Source organism: Hemitrygon akajei, chromosome 15 (assembly GCF_048418815.1).
Source record: "Hemitrygon akajei chromosome 15, sHemAka1.3, whole genome shotgun sequence".
Taxonomy (NCBI): Eukaryota; Metazoa; Chordata; class Chondrichthyes; order Myliobatiformes; family Dasyatidae; genus Hemitrygon; species Hemitrygon akajei.
In genome coordinates, this window is record NC_133138.1 from 12,355,590 (window position 1) to 12,379,388 (window position 23,799).

Sequence of the window (23,799 nt, forward strand, 5' to 3'; positions counted from 1 at the left end):
AAGATGCTGTGCAAGTTGATAGGGTTGTTAAGAAGGTAATGGTGTGCTGGCCTTCATTAGAGAGGGGGACCGAGTTCAAGAGCTGTGAAGTAATGTTGCAACTCTATGAAACCATAGTTAGAGGACAGTTGGAATTATGTGTTCAGTTCTGGTCACTTCATTATAGGAAGGACGTTGATGCTTTAGAGAGGGTGCAGAGGAGATTTACTAGGATGCTGCCTGGATTAGAGGATAAGTTGAGCAAGCTAGGGCTTTTCTCTCTGGAGAAAAGAAGGATGAAAAGTGATCTGATAGAGATATAGAAGATAATAAGTGGCATAGATAGAGTGAGTAGCCAGAGTATTTTTCACAGAGCAGTAACGATTAATATGAGTGGGCATAAATTTAAGGTGGTTGGAGGAAAGTATAGCAGGGATGTCAGAGGCAAGTTTTTTTACACAGGGAATGGTGAGTGTGTAGAATGTGATGTTATGGGTTGTGGTAGAGTCAGATACATTGTTGGCATTTAAGGAACTCTTACATTGGCTCATGGATGATAGAAAAATGGGGGCTATGTGGAAGGGAAGTGTTAGATTTATTTTAGCACTGGTTAACATGTTGGTCCACTTCATGAACCAAAGGGCCTGTACTGTGCTATAATGTTCTATTTTCTATATTCTATGTATCCCATTAGGATGTTCATTCCTGGACTGAAGATTGAATTGTGTGCACCTTCCCACTTAAGTAAAACATTCTTTATCTCTGTCTTTGCTGCATTTCTTCTTCTTACATCTCTCTCCATAGTCTTCCTGTACAAATCTTACTATTGATCTAAGCCTCATTTCTTTCATATCAGTGATTTAACTGAGAGCAACAGATGTAATGTAGGCAAGATTGTTGTTAATATTAAACTAGGTAGGATTCCAAGCACAAAGAAAGATGTAAAGCAGCTTCATTAGGATGTAGACAAGTTGAAGAAGTAGATGAGAACATGGCAAATGGAGTATAATATGGAAAAATATGAAGTTATCTACTATAGTACACATAGTGGGAAAGGATAATATTGGTTAAATGGTGAGAGATCAGATACTGTTGTTGATCAAAGGGATTTGCCTTTACACTTGCCCTGAAGGTCAATAACCATGTGCAGCAAAAATTGAAGAGGCAAATAATTGAAATGTTGGTTATTATTACAAGAAATTTAACTCAGGAGTATGCAGGTCTTAATGCAAATGTAGTAGGGCTCAATGAGGCCATTCCTACATGTTTTGCACAGTTTTTGTTCTCCTTATCTAAGAAAGGATGTCCTTGCTAAAGAGAGAGTGCAGTGAAGATTCACTAGACACGTTCCAGAGGTGGTGGCTTTGCCATAAAAAGACAGATCAAGTTTACTGGGACTGCAATCTCCAGAGATTAGATATTTTACAGGAGAGCACCTCAAAATACACAGATTTAACTCTGAACTTGATAAATCTCCAGTAAAACAAAAAGATATTGAGTTAGATCTTGTTCCCTTTTTGTAGTTGCTGGAATTTCTTACCAAGAATAACATAATTATTAAGTGTAGAAAAAGAAATAGACTGACTAACATAGATACTTACCAAGAACAAAGACAGCCACAAAATTTGAAACCTCACCAAAACCTTTGAAGAAATTAATCAGGCAGAAGATTTCTAAGTTTGGTGAGAATGTGATAAGCACATCGAATGTAACCTGTAGCACCATTGTCCCAAACATAACAATTTTCCTCCCAAACCTGGAAAACATAATAAACAGTTATATACAGCACTGCACACTTATAATAAAATATACAATCAGTGGCAACTTTATTAGGTAGCTCCTAAACATAATAAAATTGCTACTAAGTGTGTTTGTAGTCTTCTGCTTCTGTAGCCTATTCAATTTAAGGTTCAATGTATTGTGCATTCAGAAATGCTCTTCCACACACCACAGTTGTAATGCATGATTATATGAATTATTGTCACCTTCCCGTCAGCTTCAACCAGTTCATCCATTCACTTCCTACCTCTCTCATTAACAAGAGACTTTCTCCAATAGAACTGCTGCTCTCTGTATGTTTTATATTTGGGACTTTTGGTTTTTACACCATTCTCTGTAAACTCTATAGGATATCGTGTATGAAAATCCCAGCAGATCAACGGTTTCTGAAATAGTCAAACCAGCCCATCTGGCTCAAACAGTCATTCATGATGAAAATCAATCTGATTCCCATTCTGATGTTTGGTCTGAGCAACAACTGAACCTGATGACCAGGTGTTCATGCTTTTATGCACTGAATTGCTGCCACATGATTGGCTGATTAGTTATTTGCATTAATGAGCAGGTGTACAGGTATAGCTAATAAAATAGCCACTATGCATGAGGTTAAGCACATTCAAAATCTCACATTTATCAATCTACATAAAGATATATTCTCTCAATTACTTAACCAGCCATGCACACAAATAGGTAGTTTAATTTACTTTTCTGCTTCTGATTAATTTACACAAGGAATGAATGATTTTCATAAGCAGCCACTTTGGATGGAGGATGCATTAGTTCTACATTGGTTTTGTGGGTTCTGAGGTGGTTAATTAAATCAATGAGGTAATTGTAGACTCTTCCACAGATGTGTGGTGTATGAGGTTCTCCACAATGTTACACTTGGTAATACATATCCTTCATGTTCTCCAGATGTATGGGAGTGAAGTTCCTAATACCATCTCAAATCCTCCTTCACCACTTGGAGCAATCTTGGGGTAAGGATTCCTAGGAACTTTCCTCTCTCAAATGTTGTATTGGCACTTGAAATCAGTGGTCTGCTTTTGTCAATATGTGTCTCCCAAGATATAGGATGTGGTCCATGTTTTCTCAACTTTCACCATGAATCTTTAGGGTTGAAGGGACACAAAGCACAACAGGGACAAGATGGTATATGACATTATGGATATTGTCTGAAATGCTTATATTCTCACAAACATTGATAATGACTTGGACCTGGGTCTCATCAAGCATCATTGAAGTGTGGGTAACTTTCTTTATGGAGTATAATTGCTGAAGGTCAAATCACTTCTCAGCTCAATTCCCTTGTAAAACTTGTCAGAGGTGAGCTGCAAACTGGAGGGGTCAGAAACCCTAGCAGTGCATTCAACCCTGGATGTGAGTTCACTCTCTATGAAAGGACAGAGTTTGTATGGCTGCTGTCCTCATATGCAGGCAAAAAAGTTTCCAATATTCTGAGATTTATGTGATTATAGGACCATACTTTATATTTGTTTTCTTCAATTTTCATGGTTTTCTTTCTGTGGCCGATTGGTGGGTGGGAAATCTGGTAATTTTTGTGTGTAAGAGTGGGTATTGGGGGGTTTGGTGCTACAGTTGCTGTTCTTTTCTGTAAGTGTGAGGGTTTTCTGTAAGTGTGGGGGTTTGGGGACTACTATTGTTGCTGTTGTTTCCCAGCGGTTGAAGATTTTAGGGTCTGCGAGTTTTCTTTCATTTTTCATGCCAGGGTGGGGGTAGTTGATGCCTTTTCTTTCATCAATACCTGTGGTCTTTCCATTTTTAATGGCTATCTGGAGTAGGCAAATATCAGAATTATATTATACATGCATACTTTGAAAATAAAATTAAACTTTGAGCAAGGTTGAAAAAAGTTGTGGGGTTATGGCATTGCCTTCCTTGATGTCAGACTTCAGTGAGAACGGTTCTGTTATTTAATATCATGATTTGGTGGAGCAAAGATAAGATGGAAATATCTTTTGGTGCACAGCCGAATTTGGGGAGGGTTTTCCTTTGTCTCTCCTTGACTAATGACATCAAAGGTTCTGGTGAGGTTAAAAAAAATCCATGTAAGGTCATAATCAACCTGGCACGTTGTTATAAGCACATAATGAAAAGGCTAAAATTAACTCAGAATGAAACCCTCATGGACTCCAAGATGTCTTTATGAAGGTGTAAACCTTCTCAGCTCCAATAAAAAATGGGAGTACAAGAAAAAACAATGCTGGATATTGAGGTATTTATAATTCAGCATGCCTTCGTTCTGCTCCTAACATCTGTCAGGAGGTACAATGACTTTAGCTCCCACAGCATTTGGTTCAGGACCTGTTATTACCCTACAGCCATCCTACTCCTGAACAGGGATGGACAACTTCATTCACTACTAGTCTGAACTGATTCTGTGATTTACAAATTTGTTTTCATAGTATCTTTCTCCCTCATGTTCTCAGTATTACTTTTATTTGTGCAGTTTGTCATCTTTTGCACATTGGTTGTATATCAATTTTAATCTGTTTATGATTTTTTTTCATAAAGTTCTATTGTATTAATTTTTTCTTGTGAATACTTGCAAGGAAAATAATCTTAAAGTATTATATCTTATAAAAAAAAATTCTTTGAACTTTTGAACGTAATTTCAAGAGTGCCTGCAGGATCTCAAAGGCACCCAGTGCAGAATGAATGGAAATGGAGTCAGGATGATTGGTACCCGCCACAATAGCATAGCGGTTAGCATGGCACTATTACAGCTCTGGGTGTTGGAGCTCAGAGCTTACAGTATCCTCTGTAAGGAGCTTGTACTGTGGAATGTATGTTTCCCTCCAGATGCTCTGGTTTTCTCTCACAGTCCAAAAATGTACCAGTTAGTAGGTTAATTGGTCATTATAAAATGTCCTGTTATTAGGCTAAGGTTAAATCAGGTGTTGCTGCTGGCACAGCTCAAAGAGCTTGAAGAGCCTATTCTGAGCAGTATCTCTAAATAAACAAATCAATTTCTAAGTAAATTAGAAATGATAACATGCTAATTTATGGGTTAATACAGAAGTACAACTTCATACAATGCAACTTCCAGAATAAAAACTATTTGATAGTCATCTTTATTATTAATTTAACCACTGTATTTTATTAAATCACTTAATTAACCAGGATCTTGTATCTCGCTTTGGTGTGAGAAGGTGATAAAGGTAACAGTAGGTATGATAAGTACATTATGTGAGATAAGGATAAGAAAAAACTCACCTGTCTGATAATATTCCAAAACTAATGGAACCTACTAACATTCCCATGAAGTATACTGACGTAACGAATGGTTCTTTCCAGTCATTGTTACATACCAAGTCCCACTGAAATGCAAAAAATCCAAATGTATGGCCTTCTGCAATTGCAGGCACAACTTGATCTACCCACTGAACCAGTTATAATGTCAGCCTAATTTCAATAGTAATAATTATTCAGTGGCAATAATATGATTATGGACGCATGAAGAACTAATGACAATATCAGTAATGAAGTGTAAGATCTGGGTTTCTCCCTTCTGAAAATACAGCATGGATATTTTAAAAACTATAAAATATTTCCTGTTCATTTAAAACAGTTCTCTTTACTTAATAAACACTGTAATTGTTCAATCATATATTCACTCAGTTTATCAGATTAAGAGTATTTACATAGAACTGAAATATTACAAACACTTATTAGTTGGTCAATACTGCACATTTGCTTCCTTTCACTCTACTTTCATCCAGTCCAAGCGCATGACCTTCCATTCTTCTCTCCTCCTTCTACTTACCTTGCTTTTGGACTTATGCTGATAGCTTTGATTTAACATGAGTGCCCAAATCTCAGTCTTGTAGGGTTATCTTCCTGCAGACCAGAAGATGGTGGATGGAAATGTTTGCTGGTATATTATCTTACTGGATGAACTGGTGCACTGAGGTTCAAACAGCTTACAATTCTTACATTTTATCACTTGTGCAAAAGACTATAAGACCATAAAATATAGGAACAGAATTTGGCCATTCAGCTTGTTGAATCTGCTCTGCAATTCCATCATGGCTGATTTATTATCCAGCTGATCCTGATTCTCCTGCTTTCTTCCCATAATTTTTGATGCTCTTACTAATCAAGAAACTGTCAACATTCACTTTAAATGTACCAAATAACTTGGCCTTCACTGGCATCTGTAACAATGAATTCCATAGATTCACCACCCTCTAGTGAGGGAAATTTCTCCTCGTCTCTGCTCTAAAGCACTAACTTTCACTCTGAAGTTGTGTCTTCTGGTCTTAGATGCTCCCACTGTATGAAACATCCTCACCACATCCACTTTATCTATGCCTTTCAATATCAGAAAGTTTCAATGAGGTCCCCCCTAATTCTTCTAAACTCCAGCAAGTACAGATCCAGAACTATCAAACACTCATCATATGTTAATCCTTTCATTCCTGGAATCATTCTCAACAAACTCCTCTGCACCCTCTTCAATGCCAGCACATCCTCTCTTAAGAGGACCAAAACTTTTCACAAAACTCCATGAGCAGTCTGACCATTACCTTATAAACTATCAAATTTACATCCTTGCTTTTATATTCTGATCCTCTCAAAATTAATGCTAACATTGCATTTGCTTTCCTTATCACCACCCAAGCAGCAAGTTAACTTTTAGAACTTACAAGACCACTTGCACCTCTGATTTCTGAGTTCTCTCCCTGTTTAGAAAGTAGTCTATGCCTTCATTCCTTTTTCCAAAGTGTATGACCATATACTTCTATCCACTGTCTTCCATATCCAATTTCTTTGCCCATTCTCCTAATCGTTTTGTGCTTCTGCAGAACCCCTCCTTCATCAACGGTCCCTGCTCTTCCACCTATCTTTGTGTCTTTTGCAAACTTGGCCCCAAAACCAACAATTCCATCATCCAAATCATTGACATATAATGTGAAAAGATGCAGTCCCAACAGCAATCACTGCAGAATGCCACTCGTCACTGGCAGCCAACCAGAAAAGGCCCCCTTTATTCCCATTTTTTTGCTTCCTACCAGTTAGTCAATCTTCTGTTTAGGTTATCATCTTTCCTGTAATAGCCTGGCTGTTATTTTGTTTTGCAGCCTCATGCGCTACACCTTGCCAACAGCCTTCTGAAATTCCAAGTGTCAATAACCACTGGCTCTCGCTTGTCTATCTAGCCTATTATTTCCTCAAAAAATTCCTACAGATCTGTCATGCACGATTTCCCCTTAAAGAAATCATGCTGACTTAGCCTATACGATCATGTGCTTCCAAGTACCTTGAAACCTCATCCTTAATAATGACTAACATTTTGCCAAGTATTGAAGTCAGGTTAACTAGCCTATACATTTTTGTCTTTTGTCTCCCTCCTTTCTTGAAGACTGGGGCCATATTTTCAATTTTCCAGTCATTGGGAACCAGTCCAGAATGTAGTGATTCTTCAAAGATGAGTAATAATGCCTGTATGGTCTCTTCAGCTATCTACTTCAGAAGCATGGGAAATAGTACATCTGGTCCAGTTGATTTAACTACCTTCATACCTTTCAGCTTCCCAAGCACCTTCTCCTTGGTAACGGTAACTGCACTCACTTCCACCCCTGACACTCTCCAATTTCTGGTGTGCTGCTGGTGTATTCCACAGTGAAGTCTGACACACAATGCTTATTAAATTTGGCCAATGTTTCTATGTCCCCTATTACTACCTCCCAAGTGTCATATTCCCGAGGTCTGATATCCACTCTTGTCTCTATTTTACTCTTTAAATGTGTGCAAAAAGGGTCAGCAGGAGACGCTCATGGAGTGAGCACTGTTTCAGATTCGCTCCATAACCTTTACTTTTTTTTAACCTATGATCACCCTTATTTAACTTATTTTTACCTACACCAGAAGATTCTTGTTACTTTTTTGGACTTATCTTTAAGACTTTATTGTGAATTTTTGAAGAAAGGAATACAGAAATGGCTCTTAGATCTAAAGGGCGAGAACACGGGAAGGATTTTAACAGGAACGGGAAGAAGAAGACGACTGATTCTAAGGGCACTGAATTGACTTATGAAATGTTATTGGAGGTTTTAAATCAAAAATTTGAAGAACAACGACAAATTTTTAAACAAGATAAAAGGCTTTTCAAGATTATATGGATAAGACGGACTCAGTAGTTAACCAGCAGCAAGTTCTAATCGCAACTCTGCAAGAAGACGCTCGGAAGCCAGATTTGATCATTGAAAAATTGGAGCAGAACTTACTTTCGACGATTAAACAGATGGAAACACTTAAAGCCAAGAGTGTCGACTTTGAGAATCGGTCCAGAAGACAGAACCTACGCATACTTGGTCTCCCGGAAGGTATTGAACAAGGGGACCCCTCGAAGTACTTTGCTCAACTTTTAAAGGATGCGTTCCCTTCTGTATTCCCAGACAGTCCTCTGTTACTCGATCACGCTCACAGAATTAAACGTCGATCATCAAGCGCTTCAGCTACCACCGGTTGTAATTGTCCGATTTCACTATGTGCATGTTAAAGAGCAACTTATTCGTGTGGCTCGGCGTGTAGGGATGGTCAAATTTCAAGATCACAATTTTCATTTAGTAGAAGACTTTAGTCCAGAAGTAATGATGGCAAGGCTTTTTTTTAAACCTCTGATGTCTGAATGTTATGAGAAAAATCTAAAACCTGCGCTCTTATACCCAGCGAAGTTCAGAATATCGCCTCCGAATGCACCAAGGCGAGTTTTCCTTTCTACATCTGAAGCGAGAAGCTTTCTGGATGAGAACTTCCCTACTGCTACAGACACTCATTCCAAATAAATGAGTGATTTTGATCATGCAAGATGGTTTTTATTTCCAAAACTAGACTTTGTTTCTGGCTATTGGTGTAGGTTTACTCTATATTTTATACTCTAAAGTTTTTTTTTCTCGACATGCTAATCTTTTTATTTTACTTACTTCAACCACTGTACTTTATCTTTGGTCTTTATTATTAATCCTTCGAAGGTGAATTTTCTTTTGTTAAGATGGCGGTTTCTTCTCTAAAATATTTTTGGCTTTTTTTTTTGATTTCGCCATTCTATTTTCTCTCGTCTTTTTCCTATAATGCATCTCTTATCATAGTTTAAATTTTTTTTAGTTTGTTTGGGTTTTAACCCGATTTATAAGTTACTAGTGATTATACCCCTTTTGTTTTTTTTTACTACCAATTATATTAAGTGGTTTGGTTTTTGTATAGTGATTATTATTTCTTTAGAGTTTGGGGGGATCTTTTTTTTGTATCCTTTATATACGGAGTTGTCTTCTGCTGATATGGGGGTAGATTTAGTTTCATTTTTCCTTTTTCCCAGCCTATCCCTTGCTGGGGTAGTCTTGTTTTTTCCTCTTGGGTGGGGGGTGGGAGGTCTTTTTCTATTTCTTATGTTCCTTTTATCACTTTTTTTTAGTTTTTTCACTTGGGCTGATTTTAAACTACAAAAATGTCCACGATGTTGTCACTTCCGGGTTCCCTCCTTATTTTTGTTCCTCTTCCGGGTGCATGAGTTCATAAGTTGGTTAACCTTTTATATACCAAAGGGTTGATTTCAGAAATATGGCTCAGACCATTAATTTTGTCTCTTGGAATACTAATGGCTTAAACCAGGGGTGTCAAACTCATTTTAGGTCACGGGCCAGATTGAGCAAAATGCAGCTTCATGCAGGCCGGATCAGTCGGACGCGTGCGAACGCAGCTTTTGTTGCCTCCGTTTTTTCAGCCTGCTCTCATGTGTCTCAGTCTCTGCTATAACTACAAAGTGTTTCACTTTACAAATTCCGTTTCTTATGAAGAAGACTGCCAAGCAAGACTGCCGAATAAACACTAAAAACCCTGAAAACCTGGTACCTGAATAAACTCAGCATTAGCCATATCATACGCCATAGGCGCTTCGATTACTGGGGCCAGCTTTAATAGTAATTAGATATTATCTCGCGGGCCAAAGATAATTCCACTGCGGGCTGGATTTGGCCCGCGGGCCTTGAGTTTGACATATATGGCTTAAACCATCCCATTGAACGGAAAAAGATTTTCAAAGTATTCCAAAGACTTAATGCTCATATTATTTTTGCACAAGAAACTCATGTGAGGAAAGAGGATAATATCGCTTTTTTAGGTTTTGGAGGGGTCAACAGTATCATTCGAATTCGAATGCCAAAGTAAAGGAAGTTTCAATTTTTATTGACTCCTCTATTGCATTTGTCCAACATGATATCTTTTCGGATCCGAATGGTAGATTTTTGTTAATTACTGGCTTACTTTTTAACAAACAGGTTGCTATGGTTAATGTTTATGCTCCAAATGTGGATTGTCCCAATTTTTTTAAGTCCTTATTTACTTCTCTACCTAATCTAAATGAATATAAGTTAATAATGGGTGGTGACTTTAATTGTTGTTTAAATCCTCTGATGGACAAATCTATATCTACTCAGACTTTACCTAATAAGTCGGCCACTTGTATTAACTCTTTTTTGACTGATAATGGAATTTTTGATATTTGGAGATTTCGGCATTCTAAGGACAAAGAGTTTTCATTTTTCTCACATGTTTATCATTCCTACTCGAGAATTGATTATTTTTTTATTGACTCTTGTTTTATTCCATCGGTAATTGGTTGTAATTATGATATTATAGCCATCTCTGACCATGCTCCATTAAAACTTTCTATGAAATTTATGGATACAGCTTCTAGTGCTAGACAATGGCGATTTGATTCTACCTTACTGCAAGATCCGGATTTTATTAAATTTATGAAGGAACAGATCGATTTCTTCTTTTCAACTAATTCCATGGATGATATTTCTTGCGGAACACTTTGGGACACTTTTAAAGCATATATACGTGGACAGATTATCTCCTACTCTGTTGGTCTGAGAAAACGCATCAAGAAGGAAACTCTTTTGTTGGTTGATAAAATTAAAGAGATTGACAAGAAATATTCGATTACTCCTAGTAAGGAGCTTTACAAACAAAGGGTTGAACTTCAAACGGAACATAATTTATTACTTACATCTTCGACTGAAAATCAATTAATGAAAACCAGATCTGATTTTTATATACATAGTGATAAATCGGGTAAACTGTTAGCTAGTCAATTGAAGAATGCTTTGGTTAAACGTCAAATTACTAAGATCCGTCAGCAGAATGGGGATCTGACAGTTAATCATGATGACATAAACAAATCATTTCAAGATTTTTATACCTCCCTGTATCATTCCGAATTCCCTCATGATCGTAATACCATGTGTGATTTTCTTGGGAAATTGAATTTTCCAAAATTATCATCAGATGATCTTTCAATATTAGATACTCCTATTACGGATGCAGAAATTAAAGGGGTTATTTTCTCTATGAATTCTGGGAAAGCACCAGGTCCAGATGGGTATACAGTAGAATTTAAAAAATGTTTTTCCACTACTCTTTCTCCTTGGTTATGCAGGGTTTTTGAAGAAGCAATTAGATTGGGCAATTTGCCACAATCTTTTTATAGAGCTTCCATTTCTTTAATATTGAAGAAAGATAAAGACCTTACTGACTGTGCATCCTATAGACCAATATCTTTATTGAATGTAGATTCCAAGATCTTTTCCAAGTTACTGGCATCCAGGCTGGAGAAGGTATTACCCCAAATTATTTCGGAAGATCAAACCGGTTTTATTAAAAATCGCTATTCTTTTTTCAATGTTAGGAGATTATTGAATATTGTTTATACTCCTTCACATAGCACTTCAGAATGTGTCATTTCATTAGATGTGGAGAAAGCATTTGATAGAGTTGAATAGCCATACTTATTTAATGTGCTTGAGAAGTTTAATTTTAGTCCGACATTCATTTCCTGGATTAAACTGATATATCATACTCCAGTAGCCTCGGTGCTTACTAACAATCAAAGATCTCCCTTTTTTCGTTTATTTCGGGGTACTAGACAAGGCTGTCCTCTTAGTCCATTATTATTTGATATTGCTTTAGAACCCTTGGCAATTGCTGTCAGAGAATCACAGAACATTTTTGGCATTAATCGTGGGACAGATATACATAAGTTATCATTATATGCAGATGATTTATTATTATTTATTTCTGATCCTGATAAATCCATTCCTGCAGTTTTATCATTGTTGGCTCAATTTAGTGATTTTTCTGGGTATAAATTAAATCTTAATAAGAGTGAATTGTCTCCTTTAAATAGACAGGTTCCAGTTTATGGAAATTTACCTTTTAAATTAGTTAATGACTCTTTTATTTATTTAGGGATTAAAATCACAAAAAACTATAAAGACTTATTTAAGGTTAATTTTTTACCCTTAATCGATCAGATTAAATGTTTGTTTACTAAGTGGTCACCACTATCTTTATCTCTGATAGGTCGGATTAATGCTATTAAGATGGTTATTTTACCCAAGTTTTTATATATAGTTCAAGCGATACCTATTTTTATTCCGAAATCTTTCTTTGCTAATGTCGATTCAGAAATTTCCTCATATATATGGCAGAATAAAAATCCTAGGTTAGGTAAAATTTATTTACAGAAGGCAAGGAAGGAAGGTGGATTGGCATTGCCTAATTTTAGTTTTTATTATTGGGCAGTTAATATCCGATATTTGATATGTTGGTTAAAGAATTGGGATATATCTTTTAGCCCTCATTGGGTGAACCTGGAAATTAAATCTGTACAAGGATTTGCATTGGGTTCTATTTTGGGGACTTCTCTTCCTTTTGCTCTCTCTAAATTGCCGAAACGAATTGATAACCTGATAGTAAAACATACTTTACGTATATGGTTTCAATTTCGGAAATTTTTTGGGTTGACTCAGTTTGTTTTAAATATTCCTATTGTATCCAATTGCTTTTTTTTTATCCTTCTATTATAGACCAAGCTTATTCAGCTTGGAAGACTAAAGGATTACTACGATTTTCCGATTTATTTTTGGATAATTGTTTTATGTCTTTTGAGCAATTATCTAATAAATATAATTTGCCTAGATTTCATTTTTTTTTAGATATTTACAGATTAGGAATGTCTTAAATACTATACTTCCTACTTTTCCAAATTTGGTGTCTTCAGGTATTTTGGAGAATTTGTTAGAACTAAATCCTTTTCAGAAAGGGCTTATATCAAAACTTTACAATATAATTATGAAGATACATTCAGAGCTCTTTTATAAGACTAAAAATGATTGGGAAAGAGAACTTAACCTTACTATCCCTGTTGAGAATTGGGATAAAATTCTTCAATTAGTTAATACATCATCTATATGTGCTAAACATTCATTAATACAGTTTAAAGTTGTGCACAGGGCTCATATGTCCAAGGATAAATTGGCTCGTTTTTATTCCTATATAAATCCTATTTGTGACAGATGTCATTCTGAGATAGCATCTTTAACTCATATGTTCTGGTCGTGTCCACTTTTGAAAAAATATTGGAAAGACATTTTTGATATTATTTCTGCGGTATTGAACATTGATTTACAACCGCATCCTATTACTGCAATTTTTGGTTTACCAATGATGGACTCACTTCATTTATCCTCTTCCACTTGTCGAATGATTGCATTTCTTACATTAATGGCTAGAAGATCTATTTTGTTGAATTGGAAAGAAATTAATCCTCCTACCATATTTCATTGGTTTTCTCAAACTATGTTATGTCTAAATTTAGAAAAAATTAGAAGTGTTGTATTTGATACTTCTATTAAATTTGAAAAGATATGGAGACCATTTATTCAATATTTTCATATGATGTAATATGACCCTGTTCCAAGCCTATTTGTTTTTCCAGTTTCGATTTTATATATGTTGAGAGGATCGGAGTTGACGACACTGATGATTTTGTATTTTTGTGAGAAATTATAAACAGCCCTTTTTTTTCTTTTCCATTTTTTCTTTTTCTCTTTTTTCTTTTTTTCTTTATTAGTTATTAGATTAGATTAGTTTTCTTTTGCATAATTTTTTTTCTTTTTTTCTGTTTTTTTTTAATATATACTATGATATACCTAGGTTTGCCTTGTTTATTTGTATATTGTATCGTTCATGATTTCGGAATACTCATTTATACTGTAATCATTGCTTATGTATTCTTTCATGTTTAGTCGAAATGTGTATGTTTGTAATCCCATTATCTTTGTATTAATTTTATTTTGTTGACATTAATAACAATAATAAAAAGATTGAGAAAGAAAGTAAATGTGTGCAAAAAAACTTGGTATCCTCTGTTATGTTATTTGTTATATTATTGGCTATCTTAACTTCATATTTTATCTTTTCCCTCCTTATTGTTTTTAGTTGCCTTCTGTTGTTTGAAAGCCTCCTAATTTCTAGATTGCCACTAATTTTCCCTCTCTTCTGCTTATATGCCATCTCTGACTTCCCTTGTCAGCCACAATTGTCTCATCTTATCTTTAGAATATTCTTTCTTCTTTTTGATATATCTATCCTGTGCCTTCCAAATTGTTCTCAAAAATTCCAGCTGATGTCCCCTAACAATCAACTTTGGCCAGCTCCTCTCTCATGCCTCTGTAGATCCCTTTACTCCATTGTAATACTTAAACATTTGATCTGAGCTTCTCCCTATCAAACTGCAGATAAATTCCATCATATTATGATCACTACTTGATCAGGGTTCAAGTAAGGGTTCATTAAGCTCCCTAATAAAATCTGGTTCATTACCTCATGAAGTTTGTTGAGCTGATGGGATCTTGGAGCCCAGTTCATAGTTCCCTGAAAGTTGCAACATAGATTGATAGGGTGGTTAAGAAGGCATGTGGTCTGTTTGCCTTTTTTAGTTGAGGCATTGAGTTCAAAAGTCAAGAAGTAATGTTGCAGTTTTATAAAAGCCCTAGTTAGGCTGCATCTGGAATATTGCATATAGTTTTGGTTGCCCCCATTATATGAAGGATGTAGAGGCTTTGGATAGGGTGGAGAAGAGATTGCCCAGAATCTGCCTGGGTTAGAGGGCATGTGCTATAATGACAGAGTGGACAAACTTGGGCTTGTCTTGAGTTTTTTTTTTCTCTTGAGTTGTTGAGGCTGAGGGGAGATCTGATCGAGATTTATAAGATTATTGCTATGTTTTCTAACTCAAGAACATAAAACCTAATTGAAAGGAAAACAAGGAGTGAGGAATGCGAGTCTAACTTTAAGCAAGGCATGCATGTATCACGTGGTGGTGTGATGACGTATGCTATTCACATACTTTTACATATAACCCATAATGCATTATTTAAATGAACAAGTAGTTTAATCAAACAATACCACTGAAATATTATTTAAAAATTAAATACACAAAACTGCTCCTTGCTGAGCCATAAACTCCAACTCAATAGAAAATGCATCTCAACTATATACATAGTATACTATATAATACAACTACTGTATAGACATCTACAGCAGAGTAACTTTTAAATTGTCCCATTCAGGCCTAAAGATGTAATTGCTGTGATGGTTTTCTTATTCTTTGAGATAACATCTTTCCTGCCAAGGGAGGTCAGTCTGCAAGGCAGCTGAGATTTATGGCTGTCAGCACAATCTCAGTCCTGGGATCTCCTCCATGGTGGTCGTAAGAGATTACTCCGACACTGTAGGAAGTGGACCTGACAGCTCTGTACATCTTTCTTTTCTTTTTCTCGGCTAGTCTCATTCGATCTACTTTGATCCTTGCTTCTCTCCTGGTCCCAGCTTCTTTCTCTCTCATTCTGACTCTGATCTGCAGATCTGATCTCTCTCGTGGTTTCCTCATTTAGAACATCATTTGATGAATCTTCTGTTTTTGTATCTTCATTGATTCTTTTCTTTTTGGCCTTCCATTCATCCAGCCTTTCCTTCCTCTTGAGCCCTTTACCTTTCCTACATACTTGACTTCACTAATCACCTTCTAGCTATCCTCCTTCCCCACCCTCATCTTTTTATTCTGATGTCTTCGCCCCTTCCTTTCCAATCCTGAGAAGGGTCTTGGCCCAAAAACTATCAACTGTTTTTCAATCTGATAGATGTTGCAGTTCCTCCAGGATTTTGTGTGTATTTACTTTTACAAGCAGCTTTTTGTCTCCCATTTGAAGTTCATGCAATAACCCTAATGCATGCAGAGTAGGTTTTGCTTCTTTATATTCACAAAAACCGAATACTTGCAAATTTCCTGAAGTTCTGTGGACTCTCTTCTATCTTAAAACCAAGCCACATTTTACAAGTAACTGCCAGATTAACATATCAGAAGCTTTCTCAGATAAGTTGCCTCCTAAACTGTTGTAGTCAGACCTCTGCATTCATCACTTTCACAATTCCTCTGAGCCGCTTGATCCAATATGCTTTCCAACCAGTAGCATGGATGTTGACACCAACACTCATTTTTCCCCAGTTGGACAATGGTTCATGATGTACAACATGGAAATAGTTTTGGCACTATCCTATTCCTTTCTTAATTCACTTTCAGTTGACTCTAATGAAGGTGATGCGGCATAAAAATGGTCGATAAGTTTCCAATCAAGTTGTAGTTGTCTCAGCCGCTCATGAACCTACAGTGTTGATCCTCCTGTTTCTACCATACATAAGCCAACTGAGGCTTGTTGGTTGTCGTATTTCACTGTTACAAAGGAAATTTTTTCTCCAATAGAGTTCTTAATTGGGTATCTGCAGTATCTTTGAAAAGTCAGTCAAACTCATTTTGTCGCATGACTGAAACCACCAAGCTGTGTCCAATTCCACTTTAATTAACTTCTGGTGTAAGCCATATTGTATGTCTCCTCTAGTTTTCATATAGTAAATCTCAAGGCTACCCAGCCTTGTGTGACTCATGTCATTATCTAAATTGTCATCAACAGCATGCAGATTAGTGCTATTTTTGAAACAGCAACTTGATTTTTTTAAATCTTTCTTATCTCCCCTGTACAGTCCATTTATTTTTGTCTGCCTGACAAATGTATGTGTCCTAATTTGTTGAATTTTCTACACATTTCATCTTTAGCCCTGCCCTGGTCTGGTGTATGTGAACCCCTGCCACAACAGTAACACAATGTGCTCAGCCAGACTAGCTATTGTTTGGACATTGCAATTTTGTTCACACTCATTTCCATCGCTGACTGCTGTTTCCATTGACACTGCTACTTCAACTGTTCATTTAAATATAAGTGTGCTTTAGTTAGAAGCTATTTTTGAATGCTTTCTTGAAAGATTCCACAAACTAAACAATCTCTCAGTGCATCATTAAACCCATCACTTTTAGTAACAGACTAAGACAAATGTGCTGCTCCAAAGAGCACTTTATGAGGTCATTCTTACCCTTGGCCATTAGGTTCTATAATGAGTCAACCTATAGCCATGGAAGTGATGTCCCCCCTCCTGTTAAACTGTTTGAGGTCGGTTATTTTTAATTATTTCTTACTTCTCTGCTAATATTTGATTATTTTTATATCTGTGCATTTGTAACGTTACTGTGACACTGTAATTTCCTTTGGGATCAATAAGTATCTAGTTCTCTTAAAAAAAAACTACTGTATATGTCTTTACATCCAATGCACTTGAAATAATTGGTACTTGTTCCTTGTTGACTACTTTATTTGCTTTAAAATACTGCATAATCTGTTCAATGTACATATTACAGTTATCTTTTATGTAATCTAATGTGTCAATCTTTCCGATGTAGCCAGCCATTTCTGCTCTTTCTAATGCTTATTATCACCAGTACTTACTGTTGATGAACCTGTGAATACTTTCATTTTCTGCCTTCTTTTTGGTTAATCGTCTTTCCTTGTGCAAAGAAATGGTGCTGTGCTGCTTTTTGAAAAATCTCAGATGTCTCACTGCACTTTAAAACAAGTTCAAACATCTCATTACATTTCAACAGCTAAGCACAGGTCACGGGTTGGTTTAAAACTTACTCATCCTCACTGCTCTGCTTTGTAACTCAAAAACATAAAAATTAATTAAAAGTAAAACAAGGAGCTGAGAAGGCAAGTTCAACTTTGTTTTTCATTTTAAGTGAGGTGCGCACTTATCATGCGGTGATGTGATGACTGACGTATGCCAATTACATGTTTACATATAACACACAATGAATTATTTAAATGAGCAAGAATGCTTAATCATATTAGATATTTACAATATTACTCAAATATTACTGAAATATCAAATACGCGACAATTATGAGAGACATAGAGTAGACATACAGAATCTTTTTCCCAAGGTTGAAATGTCTAATACCAGAGGGCATCCATTTAGTGTGAGAAGGTGTAAGTACAAAGGAGGTGTGAGGGGCAAGTTTTTTACACAGTGTGATGGGTGCCAAGAATGCAGTGCCTAGGGTAGTGGTTGAGGAAGATATATTTGGGGACTTTTAAGAGACTTTTGGACAGGTAATTGACTATGAGGGAAATCGAAGAACATGGATATTGTATAGGTAGTTTTGTTGGCTATCCAGAATCATCTTTTCCCTAGAGGGTTTAACTATGGGCTTCTCTAAAAAGCCAATTAATAGGCATTCTATGAGTTCTTTCTCTTGCGATCCAGCACCAACTTGATTTTCCCAATCTGCCTGCATATTGAAATCCCCCATGACTATTGGAACATTGCTCTTTTTACATGCCTTTTCTGACTTCTGTCGTAATTTGTAGCCTCACATCCTGACTACTGTTTGGAGTCCTCCCTGTATAAAACTCCCATCAGGGTCATTTTACCCTTGCATTTTCTTAACTCTACCAACAAGAATTCTACATATTCCCATCCTACGTCACCCCTTTCTAAGGATTTGATTTCATTTTTACCAACAGAGCCATGCCATTCCCTCTATATACCTGCTTGTCATTTTGATACAATGTATATCTTGGATGATAAGCACCCAACTATGATCTTCCTTTAAACACAACTCAATCATGCCTACAGCAAAACTTTAATTGCACAACAAGATTGGCTAAGTTATTCCATTACTATATGCATTCAAATATAGCACCTTGTCCTGTATTTTTCACCCTTTTCAATTTTGCCCCCTTATTACTGGAATTTCAAATCTTATCTTTTCCTAAACTTTTTGCCTTTTAACTTACTCTAGACTTTTGTAATCTCTCCTACAATCTCCTTCTCTTTTACTTTATCCTTGATTTTCCTAACTGTTGAACTACTGACCTACTAACTAGTCCGACCCATCCCACTGACCGCTATTTTGCTCTATCATCTGTCTATCCTTCCTCACAGTCTCTCTGCCCACTGCATCTACTTGTATATCAACGGCTCCACCCTCTGCCCTATCATTCCAATTCGCATTCCCCAAAAAATGTTTAAACCATCTCCAACTGCTCAAACACACCTGCCTGCAAGGATACTGGTCCCCCCCTGAGTTCAGGTGTTACTCAGCCCAGAAGTGATCGCAGTGATCTAGAAATCTGACACCATGCACACGTACCGTTCCACAGCCATGCATTCATCTGCCAAAAAATTCTATTCTTCCCCTCACCGATGCAGGGCAGGCAGCAATCCAGATTTTAGTTTTCTACCTAACTCACTATCTTCTCTCTTTAATGCCTTTTTCTCCCTATGTCATTGGTTACTATCTGTACCACAACTTCTTGCTGTTCACCCTCCTCCTTCAGAATGCTGTGGATGAGATCTGAGATGTCGCTGACCCTGTCATCTGGCTGGCAACATTGCATAAGGATGTCTCTTTCACTTCTACAGAATCTCCTGTCTGTTCCTGTAACTATAGAATCCCTCTTCTCCCAACTTTCTTTCTGAACCACAAAACCAGACTCAGTGCCGGAGATCCAGTTGCTCTGGCTTTCCCTGGTAGATCATTCCCCCATATACTTATTGTTGAAGGGAATAGCCACAGAAGCCTCTTCCCTTTCCCTCTCCTAATAGAGGTCTCTCAGAGTTCCCATATCTCACAAGAAGTTTACACCACTGACCCTGGACCCATCTTCAGTGCACTTCAGAGCATGAATAGACCAAAGAAGATAGAAATTGAATGGAGCTTACCCAAAATTTACACATTAGGGTAATGCGACCCTAATGCAACCACTCCCACTCCGACATGTCTGTCCATGGCCTCCTCTACCGTTAAGATGAGGCCACACGCAGGTCAATGGAGCAATACCTTATCTCCCACCCAGGTAGCCTCCTTCCTGCCGGCATGAACATCCAACTCACTGACCTCCGTTGATACCCCTGCCCCCCACCCTTATCCCCATCCCTATCTATTATTTTAGTCTGGTTCTCTTTCTCTCTCTTCCCCCCCTCACTATAATCTCTCCCCCCAGCCCTACCTTTCTTTCTCTTTTATTTCCCATAATTTTCCACCTTCCCCCAACCCATTTCCCTCCAGCCTATCACTTCCCAGCTCTCTACTTTATCCCTCCCCCCACTTCTTATCCCCCCTCGACCATCCCATGTTACTTCACTCCTGATGAAGGGTTTCAGCCCGAAACATTGTTATTACCTCCTCCCATAGATGCTGTCTGGCCTGCTGAGTTTTGCCAGCATTTTATGTTTTTTATTTACACATCTCTTCTTGGCCAAGTCTATTGAGCTAAAGCCCTCTAATGCTGGCCCACTCACACAATGGCTGCTCATCTTAAACTTAAATTCTTTTTATTGGCCTTTGCCAAGTGCCTAATAGATTTTTATGATTGAAGTCCATCGAAAGCCTCAAAAGGCTTCAAACTCTTTTTACATCGCACACTACCTCAGTAAAATTCCATGATGATTGAAGCCTGCTGGCAAAAGTTGTGCTGCTGGAAATTCAGAGGCATCCACATACCTCATGTTAGATGTCACCATTGTTACAGAAGTCTTGTTAAAGCTGAGTATCCTCAAAGACACATTACTTCCATTTGGTTATCCTAATACTAAATGATAGCAGCATTAAAGCATTGATATCTTTTTCTATCCTTATTAAACTTATTGCAGAATGCATAGAAGGCATCGGATGAGCATAGAGGTGCGGCAATAAAATTCCTGATCAATGTAGCTAAAGAAGCTCTAAGGTTCTATGAGGACTAAAGAGGAAAGACTGGCAAAATAGTTAAATTACAGCATAGGTAACAGAATAGATTATACCATGCCCAAAGCTAGCTGGTATATAAAAAATTGCAGATTATTTAATTCGTGATGATTCAAAGCAAAACAACTGAGGCTGGAAATCTAAACCAGAAACAAATAAAAAGCTGGAACTACTTAGCATGTCGCTCAACTGTGTGGAGAGAAATAGTCAACAAAGTTCTTCATTGACCCTGAATTTAAAAAAAAACTTGTTTCTTTATGTGTGTTTAAATAAAATAAGCTTAAGATTTGCTTTATTCATCAAAACATACAGTGAAATGTATTGTTTGCGTCAAATCCGGAAAGCACCTGGGTTGTATTGAGAGATCTGAACATATCATAACAGACTCTACATATTATTCTTGGGCTAACTCTTGCCGGGGACGGTACCTCGGTGACGATAGTGGAGATGTACTGCTCCTTACTGTACTCCCATCCATCCAGACACGGTTCCTGTTCGATCTCAGACATGTTGAGGAAATCTGGGTCGGGGAATGTCTGCGAAAGGTTCAGTATCACGTCCAGCCGGTACCGAGTGCACTTGCTGCGCTGTTGTTCGGGACCCTGGAGAGGGATCGTCCTGTTCCTCCATGCTTCGCTGAGGTTGAGATTCTCGGGAATTAAGCAGCGATGTTCTGGGACATCTCCGACGAAAATTATGCTTAATCCGGAGAAACCATTCGGAATGACGCTGACACTCAGAAGGGCGAAAAGGAGTTTCTGATGTGTTCTCCAGCCTCCCAAGAAAGCGGTAACTTCATCGTAATCCCGCATGTTAGCGACAGCCACAGCGCAGACAGCGACTTTCTTCCCGAAACTTGGAACGTTAACCGGAGGTGGGCGGACCAGTAGCACCAGAGCCGCATTTTTACTAAGGAGTAATATGTCTCTTTGCTTCAGTAATCCACTCGTCATTCAGTTTAACGACTGGTAACAGTTATTTGCAGTACGCAACAAAACGCTAAACACAAGTCTATTTTGTTTCGCCGGGATCTTATCACATCTTGCTGACAGGAATGTCTTGGGTAATCAATGCCATCACTATATGCAGATTTAACTGCAGTGCAAACGCAACTCAACGCCCTATTCATACCATAACTTAGGATTTGAGCACCATCATGGCAAAGAAAGTCAAATTCCGTGAACCGGTCACCCATTGACAGCCAGTGTGCGCAAATGTCCGTTTTAACCTGAGAAGTCCCAGAAAATCCTGTTCCACCACCGAAGCCCACGTGGATTCCAGAGATGGGATGGAAATGCAGGTTTCAGTCCAAGTTTGAGACCTCTGTGTTTGTGCAGCAGGCTTGCACTTGCTACAAAAAAATAGTAATGTTAGAAACAATTAGCAGAAATCGTTTGCGTTGATCATTCGAGATTGGGAAGCAGTGGCAGTAAGATAAAAGGAACAGCAAATTTTCTCCGACGAACTAATACAGTGCACAGCTGGATCGAGTACCAAAGCATTTAAAGACTAGGATGCAAGGAAAATACACAGTGTGTTCTCTTGTTTCAGTTTTAGCACCATTGCCTTTCTGTTGTATGTGAAAACGATCTGGTTCTTGGTTCAGTCAGAGCCCCCAGTCTGAGAATCTCCATGAGTCCACCGGGTAAATCGGGGTCCGGTGACTGCGAATCTACGAGTGTGCTGGAGACTGAAGATAGGGTTTTGGGGGCGGTGTTAGAGTAATTTTTGGGTTTAAGTCATTTACATTTAGCAAATGGCTTTGGCTGCCAGTTTTCTGTTCCTTGACAATGTATTGTGAATTTAATTTGGAACAATGCATTTCCTAAAAGCTGTGAATCCCGGTCCAGAGAGGATGCTGGCGTCTGTGGGATGGATGTGAACCAAAAGGTGTGAAGTTTGTATGTACAGTGGCATGCAAAAGTTTGGGCACCCCTGGTAAAAATTCCTGTTACTATGAATGGTTCAGTGAATAAAAGTTGATTTCCAAAAGGCATAAAGTTAAAGATGACACATTTCTTTAATATTTTAAGCAAGATTACTTTTTTATTTCCATCTTTTACAGTTTCAAAATAACAAAAAAGGAAACGGGCCCAAAGCAAAAGATTGGGCACCCTGCATGGTCACTACTTAGTAACACCCCTTTTGGCAAATATCACAGCTTGTAAACACTTTCTGTAGCCAGCTACGAGTCTTTCAATTCTTGTTTGGGTAATTTTGCCCATTCTTCCTTTCAAAAGCCTTTTAGTTCTGTGAGATTCTTGGGCCGTCTTGCATGCACTGCTCTTTTGAGGTCTATCCACAGATTTTGGATGATGTTTAGGTTAGGGGACTGTGAGGACAATGGCAAAACCTTCAGCTTGTGTCTCTTGAGGTAGTCCATTGTGGATTTTGAAGTGCGTTTAGGATCATTATCCTGTTGTAGAAGCTATCCTCTTTTCATCTTCAGCTTTTTTACAGACTGTGTGATGTTTGCTTCCAGAATTTGCTGGCATTTAATTGAATTCATTCTTCCCTCTACCAGTGAAATGTTCCCCTTGCCATTAGCTGCAACACAAGCCCAAAGCATGATCGATTTACCCCCGTGCTTAACGATTGGAGAGGTATTCTTTTCATGAAATTCTGCACCCTTTTTTCTCCAAACATACCTTTGCTCACTGCGGCCAAAAAGTTCTGTTTTAACTTCATCAGTCCATAGGACTCGTTTCCAAAATGCATCAGGCTTGTTTAGATGTTCCTTTGCAAACTTCTGATGCTGAATTTTGTGGTGAGGACTCAGGAAAGGATTTATTCTGATGAATCTTCCGTGAAGGTCACATTTGTGCAGGTGTCACTGCACAGTGCACCACCACTTCAGAGTCTACTAAATCTTCCTGAAGGTCTTTTGCAGTCAATCGGGGGTTTTGATTTGCCTTTCTAGCAATCCTATGAACAGTTCTCTCGGAAAGTTTTCTTGGCCTTCCAGACCTCAACTTGACTTCCACCATTCCTGTTAACTACCATTTCTTAATTACATTATGACCTGAGGAAAC

The 23,799-nt window shown here is 37.7% G+C and overlaps 1 protein-coding gene across 1 annotated transcript in view; it reads right to left on the reverse strand.

The window, feature by feature from the left end:
- The window catches only part of LOC140739170 (organic cation/carnitine transporter 2-like), a 44,173-nt gene extending 22,427 nt beyond the window's left edge, over nt 1–21,746 (reverse strand). The window contains exons 1-3 of the mRNA XM_073067203.1: nt 21,196–21,746; nt 4,996–5,099; nt 1,581–1,735 (exon numbers count right to left, since the gene is read on the reverse strand). Coding sequence (XP_072923304.1) covers nt 1,581–1,735; nt 4,996–5,099; nt 21,196–21,720 — 784 coding nt within the window. The 5' untranslated portion in view covers nt 21,721–21,746. The remainder of the gene's footprint in view (nt 1–1,580; nt 1,736–4,995; nt 5,100–21,195) is intronic.
- Between the last annotated feature and the right edge of the window lie 2,053 nt (nt 21,747–23,799).